Source organism: Apaloderma vittatum, unplaced genomic scaffold (assembly GCF_000703405.1).
Source record: "Apaloderma vittatum isolate BGI_N311 unplaced genomic scaffold, ASM70340v1 scaffold19074, whole genome shotgun sequence".
Lineage (NCBI taxonomy): Eukaryota > Metazoa > Chordata > Aves > Trogoniformes > Trogonidae > Apaloderma > Apaloderma vittatum.
Window position 1 is genome coordinate 1 of NW_009711148.1, and position 8,961 is coordinate 8,961.

At 38.0% G+C, this 8,961-nt stretch overlaps 1 protein-coding gene across 1 annotated transcript; it reads right to left on the reverse strand.

The window, feature by feature from the left end:
- Window positions 1–170: 170 nt before the first annotated feature.
- IDH3A (isocitrate dehydrogenase 3 (NAD+) alpha) lies at window positions 171–7,395 on the reverse strand (the record flags this gene model as incomplete). The annotated part of the gene is made up of 8 exons (XM_009867564.1): window positions 171–255; window positions 2,020–2,084; window positions 2,162–2,264; window positions 2,947–3,080; window positions 3,325–3,512; window positions 4,001–4,115; window positions 5,489–5,572; window positions 7,333–7,395. Coding segments are annotated over 8 exons (837 nt in total), but the record flags the coding sequence as incomplete, so codon positions are not given.
- Window positions 7,396–8,961: the final 1,566 nt, after the last annotated feature.

Here is an 8,961-nt window from a genome sequence, read left to right on the forward strand (position 1 = left end):
CATGTAATACATACTCTGGATAAAGCTTCAGCATCTTCACAGTGAAAAACAGTGTTACAGAGAATTTAGTTAAATGACAGGCATTTAACTTTAAATTTGTGGAAAAGTTTTAGATTCTCAAGTTGAGACAAAGCAGTTATTACAACTCTAACTTGCATAAGAAGACTTACTGATTCAAAAATTGCAATTCCATTAGCACCGATATTTCCACTTGGTGTTACTCCAAGACCGCCGATCAGTCCTGCACACAAGTCACTGAAAAAAAAAAACAAAACCAAAAAGAGAAACGCACAAGTTTTTCCATATAAAGTTGCCTCTCTGCAAGGTGTTAAGGTTGTTTCTTATTTTATTACAACGAAAACTTCCTTTATATATACCCGTAGAGTCTGAGAATAATATTGGGAAAGAACAGATGCTGTTAGCAACTTGTACTCCATTGGAACATTTTAGAATTTGTAGGAAACAATTTAATGAAGGAAGATCAAAAGAACATTCCAAATATTAGAACTGATTAAGAAACAGGCACAAGAAAAGTAGTCAAAGCTGAAACATACTGATAAACAAGGCTCTGAAAACTCTGCTCTTTTGGCACGCTGGTTTATTGCCTACAAGTTAGCTAATGAAAGACTAACAAGCAGAAATGTTTGGGCTGACCTTGCAGAACAGTATTTTAAGCTAAACCAAACTAATTAGCTTTAGTTATATGGAGTCTGGGGAAAAATACAATCTACGTGTAGGTAACAGTCGGCGTTTGTCTCTGTAGGTATTTAATGCTTCAAAGAGATTTCTTCTGTACCTAATCAGTACGTTTGGCATTATGTTCAGCTTTAAAAAAGCACTGTGGGTGAGACTTTCCCAGTGACAAAGGTGCCCTTCCTCAAGAGCACACTCAAATTTGTTGACAGTTTTTAGAACTATGAAATTCTTTATGGAATTACTATAACAACTTTAAAATCAATGATACTGAACTGGATAAAGTGAGTTGAAATAGTACCGATGATGCAACTCATCTCATTTTGATCTCTTTAATAGCGTAACAGCTGCTGTGAGGGCCCTATGGACTCCTCTGCTAATCCTTAAAGTAAGAAGCATTAGTTGGAGTCCCAATTTTCCTTAGAGGTGACAGACAGCCTTATCACAGAGAGTGCAATTTTCAGAGAAGCTCAACAAGCCTTTCTTTTTATACGTAAGTTACCTCTACATGTCTTATCTGTACAAAAACAGGAGAAGGGATTCTAAGATATAAATCGTTGTTGAACTTGTAACAAACTGATTCAGGCTATTTTCTTAACCTCTCCTTAGAGAGGTGCAAGCAGAAGCAATGGCATGTTAAGACACCTAGAAGTTCAGATTACGATATGTGATTTTACACACAGTACTTCACACGCACGCATTGTCCATTTACAGACAGGACAACGTGTGCTGATGGATTTTGCCTTCAAGATGTCAAGGAACGCTGGCATTAGTGTTACTTCAATACGAAATTTAATTGGAAGATAAGCTCAAAATACAATACATAAAACAGGAGCTGGTACGATATCAAGCGGCCACACATCTCATTGCTCAGTGCCTATGCCACATCATTGAACTGCATAGCTTGATGTAAGCGTCACGGTTCCAGTCATTTTACACAATCTATTTTAGTGCTTAACATGACAAAGTTTTTCCTCATATCTACCTATATGTTCTTTATTACAATGTAAGCCATTGAATTCATCACACATTTGGAGAAACTTCCCTTCTGCTGCACCTGAACTCTATCCATAGCTTCTATAAGCAGAACTTTTTGGGTTTTTTTTAAATTAATAAGTACATTCTCATCATATAGCCCTCCCAACAATGCATTAGTAATTTAAGTGCAATAATACCATCCTTTCCTCCCATTAAAGTCTGATTTATAAAGTTTTAAACTCGGGACACATAAAATCATCACCCATCTGGCTAGCACGTAACCTGAATAACTGCCTGGAAGGTCAAGTACTTTACATGTCGGGTTAGTTTAAATTAAAATCTCCATACCTGAGGATGTCACCATACAAGTTTGGCATAACAAGCACATCAAATTGTGATGGATCTTGAACCATCTAGAAAGAAGTATATTTTCATTAAGGTTAAGAATTTAAACTAAAAAATAACCACAATTAAAACATTAAATACTCACATTCAAACACACGGTATCCAGATACATTTCATTAAATTTAATGTCTTTACAGTTTTCTGCTGCTTCCCTGCATTTTCTCAAGAAAAGCCCATCAGACATTCTCCTGCAATTAAATAAGCACGAGAATATTGCAGTTATTATACGTAAGCAATACTGAAGATAAAACTGCATGTAAGAGAGGATTAAGTAAAAATATTATGTGCAGAAACTTAATTTGTGACTAACTGTCCCATATGTTAAATATAAATAATTATTTAAATATATTACAGTGAGAGAAGTTATGCCTTTTAGATTTCCTCCTAGAATATTTTTTTATCAGTTTAACAGGCATACCTTAATTCTCAGAATGACTCATACTTGTTTACTAAAGGCTTACTGAGTATGTAAAGGTGGTGTCACATAATATCATCTCTGTAATGACTTGATTCAGTACAAAGTGGCTTGGAAACTGTAGAAGGCACTAGCCATCTTCATCCTCAGTTTCTAAATTATTTTTCGTAGTCTAAGGCTATTTTTAAAATAAGAGCTTTGCAAGGAAAGTCACAGGAATACCACAAACTTACTAATGAAAACATCACTATATGTCATTATTACAGCCCTATCAATACTGGGTCAGTATTGCCCATTTTACTTAGGAGGCATTTACTTATTTTACTTACTCCCAGCAGCATCAACAGAAGTTCATAGTTATTTCATAGAAGTTATGCACTTGAGGAATATATAAAAAGTTATTTATAATTAAATGCATATTACTGTTGTTGTTCTCAAAAAGAAATGCGACATACATAATGTTTGCCTTGTGCACAGCAGTAACGTGGCTTCTCTGATTATTTCTGGCATACTCAAAAGCAAATTCTGCAATACGCTTGCTGGCTTCTTCTGTGATCAGCTTGATACTTTGCACAACACCATCAACAATCTGAAAGACAGCAGTTGCATTGATAGTAAAAAATGTAAGCTCATTTTTCAAATCACTACTATGAAGGTTTGTTAACAAAGCAGTAGAATTCTGAGTGAGACAGTCTCAACCATGCATTTCACAAGAAAGGAACTTTTCCTGTGGGTAGCAAGCACCACCCAGCATCTTAGTACCAGGCTGCTGAGATGGTCTAGAAATTATCTGTCATTCATGAAACACAGAAACACAACTTCCAACAACATACCACATGCTCAATCCCACTGTATTCGCCTTCTGTGTTCTCTCGAATTGTGACAATGTTCACATCTGTGTAGGGGGTTTTGTACCCTTCAATTGAGACACAGGGACGAACATTTGCATAAAGGTCAAAGGTTCTACGCAGAAGCAGATTCATTGATGGGTGCCCTGCAGCAATTGGGGTCTTTAAAGGCCCTGAAGAAAAAAAAGAAAAACAAATACAAGAATGAATGAGAAGATAAACCCCTCCATGAATTTTAAAAGGTGAAATTCCTCGTGAGGTGGTACACTTCCAGAGGATCTCCAGGTTCCTATTTAACCCTTATACTGAAGCACCACAGGAATTCTGTGCCAGCCCAGTGATACTGTGCGACCCGCTGTTCTAAAGGCCAAACTGCAACTCTCACATGAAGATACCTGAGGAATATACTTATATCCTCGTGTGTCAACAGCATTAGAAATGCATTCTGCACACAGGTACTGCCCCTTCCGCCTACTTCCTAGAGATCTAGGAAAGTTATGGCTTCAAGTTATGGCCTGTTTTGAGATTAGAGAGACAACATGACAGGCTGTCCTCTATACTTAGACATCTGATTGTGCTACATGTGAAGGATTTTGATTTGAAATCAGACTCATGATAAAAACAACAGTATTTAATATCTTTGTATTAACCCTTTAAGTACCTTTTAATCCCATTTTGTTTTTATCCATGGATTCTTTGGCCTCTGGAGGTATCATCCACTTCCCTCCTGGTCCTTGGATAGCTGTGACATTCCTCTCCTCCCACTGAATAGGAGCCTAAACACATTTACTCTATGTTAACTTAAATATGACTTTTGCTTCAGGTTTTAACTTCTCTTTCATAAAAAGGCACATAAGGAATTTTATCCAGGTCTTCCTAAACAATTTTTCTCTGGTGAGCAAGAGTAAGCACATGTTCAAACTCAAAAAAACCCGATTATGAAAAAAAAATGTAATTAAGTGAAAATGAAATAGTACAAGCAACTTACCATCATAAACTGGAATACCATGATGCCTCCCTCACTGTTATATGCACAGAAATTGTCAGAATTGCAATATACATGCTATCTGTTTCAAGCTCCTAGAGCTCCTGAGTTCCTTGTATACAAGAGACATGACATTTGAAAAATGAATTCATTGAGAACTCATCATCCATTCTGCCTGGAAAACAGTACATAGCGTAGATATATATCTGTTATCTAACTAAAAATCTGCAGATGTTCCACAACGCTCTCTGAATTTGCATTCATCACAGCAATCTTCTGTGAGGAGGAGGCAGACACCCACTTATTTAATCAGGAAGGACCATAGAGGAAAAGATACAAGAGTTTTCATAAGCAACAGAACCAATCTAAGCATAACATAGCAGAGAATCCCCTTTAAAACGAAGAAGTTGGATTAAACACACAAACTGAGGTTTTATTCCTCCACAGTTCCTGCTAGACTGCCCAGAAACAACCAGAACTGCTGCAAGGTTTTCATACATAATTAGAGAACTCTAAGGTCCCTTCTAGCCTAGGCCATTCTATGATTCTAACTTTGCTTTTGCCAAAGCTACGTCAGGTATTTGTAAGAGAAAGGGAATAAGCCCTTGGTGCTGTTACTAATGGGGAACAATTTAACAGGCATCTTTTCTGAAGGGCTATTATTTCCTTCCAAGGAAACTTGACAAATTCTGGTGAAGTTCCTTGGACAGGTAGTAAAACAATTTTTGGATATACTTAGTTTTATATCACTTAAGTGAATGTGCTTGCCAGTGCAGCAGTTGGATTTCTAAAAAGCCAGTCTTTTCACACACACTTTGACTTGCACTGGAAATCACAATGAATAAAAGAACATCAGTTGCTCATGATCGATACATCAGCAAGGTGTTTTAAAATTATATACTGAGTTCATATTTCCAAAAATGAAACACAGCATTTGCTTGCAACTCTCTACTCCTCTGCCAGCTAACAGTTTCAAGCCCTGCCTTGATATCAGAATCTCATTTTTTATTAGCTGAAGCTTCACACTCGTTCTAATGTCAAGAACTTTTAATAGCTTGACCATGACTTGATCTTCTGGACATGAAAGAGAAAACATTTTTAATACATCTAGTTAATACTTGTAGTTAAACTTAAAATGCCTACAGCAAGACAAATGCAACTTACTTTGGCAGCATCAAAGATCTTCATGACAGCAGCAGAAATCTCAGGTCCTATGCCATCTCCTGGGATTAAAGTTACTGTTTGTACCTAGGGAAAGAAATATCAGTAGTACAACAAATGAATGCTTGCTTTCTATGTAGAAAACATTGCCATGTGTTGTAGGAACCAAGTAACTACTAGAATGGAAAATAAAAGAAAGTTTCAGCTACCAAATACTCACTAGGAAGCACAGCAGTACAGGACAGAAGCAAGAATGACTGGCTTGCTTTCAAAGGGAGCGTGCAAACGTTTTGGGAGAATCGTTTAAAAATCTGCCTACTATCTATTCTTATTTCAAAACACAGAGGTTTAACCTGAAAGGCAGTTTCCTGCTCAGTTGTCCTTGAAATGAATGATGTTGGCATGCTTTCTTCTTGAAATTTGGAGAGGAGGTGGTATTACCTAGTTACGGCTCTGTTACCCATATGTCTCTAATATTATCAAGGCGCCGCACTATACTGACACATGCTAGAAAAGATTCCATTTATGAAAAGCTACATTCACCTTGAAAAAAATAATGTCATGTATATCTAAACCTCTCAAGTGACTTCCTAAAAATCTCAGACCCATTTTTAATAATACCAAGCGATTTTCCTTCCATAATGTTCTCAGTCTTGTTTCTTTTATCATCGTCAAACAGATGAAATAAACTGCACAGCTCAGACTCACTGAATAACTTGGGAAGGAAGTACTCTGATCAAACAAACATCATCTCAACTCTTTTTATTTAAACATTACCAGCAGTTTTATAAGGGCTCATGATCACCTACCAAAAAGGCAGCTCAGATACAGCATTATTTGCAACACCCCAATTAGAATCAACTCACAAGATACATTTCCATCCTTCTTCACACAAAATATTGAGAATTTCAATATACATTGACTGATTTTTTAACTGACTTGAGCCAGAGATTTGCTGTGCACATTAAAAGCAGCAGAGCTTTAGATAAAAGACCACTGTTGCTGAGCAAGCAGGTAACTGCTGGAATGCCTCAAGATCAGTTTTGTGCTCCCTTGTGGTGTTGCTTCACAGCACAACAGGGCTCCCCCTCAGCCAGAGAAATTTTCATCTGAAATAGCAACGTGATATAAACAGAGCCCAAGGTGCCTCACCTTCTAAACATTTTCATACTGTGTAAGACAGGAGTGACACTTGGGTTTCTAACTGCTCTACAAAACTGGTAATTAAAAGCCACAGCTCCTCTTTAAGTCCTGCTTAAGGGTACATGCGGTGGTTGAGAGCCCTGCTTCTGCCGGAGCAGTTTTCAAGGCCACCTTCAGTTAAAAAAAAGGCCTGTGGGCATTTCAAACATATACACATAAACGAAAGGTAAAAAAAAGGAAACACACAATCAGTGTCTAAAATATTTTAAAGAGGGCCTTGAAAAGACGGGACTTTAGATGCAGGGTACTCTAAAAGCAGCAGTAAAATAAATCTAGTGCTTGGAGAGAATTCTGCAAAAAAAAAAAAAAGAGAAGCTTCTCAACAATCTTTCTACTTTGCTCAGTATTTTCCCATTTGCATATGAGTTTCAGAAGACTGGCTTGTACTGATATTTTGTGAAAACTTTTCGTGCCACTTCTGTCCTTTGCTAGAGCCTTTTCTATTATCGCTCACGCTTGAATATGCAATTGCCAAAGACAGTAATTAATCAGTATAAATCCAGCATTGCGTGAAGAGCGTGTATGTTCACTTGTTTAGGCCTTATTTTTTTGGAATGTAAAAATAACGATTTTATAAAAGTAAGTTTCAGAACCCCTTTCTTGAGAAACTTCTTAAAAGAAAAAAATGGTACTATTATACTCACAGCACTACTAAAACTTCTGGTCACCTGTTTTTGGTTTCTGAAAGCACCTAACAATCGAGAAACCTGCAAGAATATAAACCAAAAAGATTATATTTTACTACATAAATGGCATTTTTAAAAGTAAGCAAGATTGCAGAAGACAGGAATTTTAAAGCAGTATGATTTTAAAATGCAAATCTCCAACTAGTATAAAAATCCAAATGAAACAAGAGTAAGTAACGCTGTGCCAAGCTGCTCTCTAACCTTCTGTGCACTATCACCCCGTGGCTATTCTTAGCACAAGGTAAAGCCAGGAGAGTCGTGCTGCACTCTCCTGCCTTGCCTGGGGCTGAGGGGAAGACACTGCACAATAACCCGAGTCCTTACAGATTACACATTTGAAATAAGGTTGCAGTAACTCTAATTAAACAGATTATGTGCTAATGATTAAGATTCCTGGAAAGCAAAGTGAAGAATCCCACACTTTCACTAACAGTTGGGTGGAGAGTATCTTTACACGTTTTAGGTAATGCTTCCAAAATTATTTTGCGTCGGTGTCACTTCTTCCAACTGTGGTGAATTTTGTTCTTCCACCTTCTACACCTGTAGGCTTTATACTGTCGCCCTCTGCACACCTGACAGTTTTTAAAAAGCAAAACTGAAATGCACATTAGAGGCAAGTATTGCCATAGCAACAAGTGTACACAGCATAGTCAGAGAATTACACTTTCTAACATCTGAATATTCCAAACTGGCAGTAAGCTTCCAAACTGGGATGGTCTCTCTCTCTTGACTTAGCTGAGCACCACGGACAAAATCCCCGGTCATATCACTAGTGATACTTAACTGCAGAAAAATCACAGCCTCCAAATCTTAACCTCCTCTCAGATTTTTCATGTCTCTGTGACTTAAGAGTCAGAAGACTTCCAAGTGTAAACAGCCTTGGACTATTTGAGTTCTCCCCTACTCACGTACACAGCCTGTCTGCAGCTATCAGGCTAGGCAGGAATGTATTTGATAATTTGGATTCCTCTCCTGCACAACTCCTGTTTGTTCTCTTTACACATGTACACATCCAGGGAGCTGTGTGGCAAAAGGGACAAATTATGTCGGCACTAAGAAATAACAAGAAACAAACCAGTTCTCACTATGTCGTAATGAATGCTGCGGGAGAAGTAATTCAAGCTAGAATTTATTTTTACTTGTAACCCAGCATGAGATGTACAAGGCCACTGCCGCATGTACAAGGTCACTGCAGCAGACAACCAACGTTCCCCATAGCAAGCCATATATCTGAGGCAGCAGCTGGAGCAATGAAATGAAAATATGAGTTGACTACACAAGTGTCAGTGCCCTCGTGGTGCAGCTCCCACGTGGAGAATCAAGATTCCCGATCCAGAGTAGCTGTGGAAAGGGAACAGTCTGTCTTGCCACAAGTCACGGGCCTGGTGTATTAGAGCACATCTGTAACACTAGCAGAGAACCGGGCTAAAGAAAACTGATCCGGTCTGAACCTTGAAGCCATGTGTCACGATTAACTCTTGACAGTTCTTCCGGGTTTTAGCCGTTACGCACGAGCGGGGCTTCCTCGATGACTGAGCCCCCAGCAGGCTTTTATTTAAAGGCGCAAAAGAAATTTCATTTACCCGA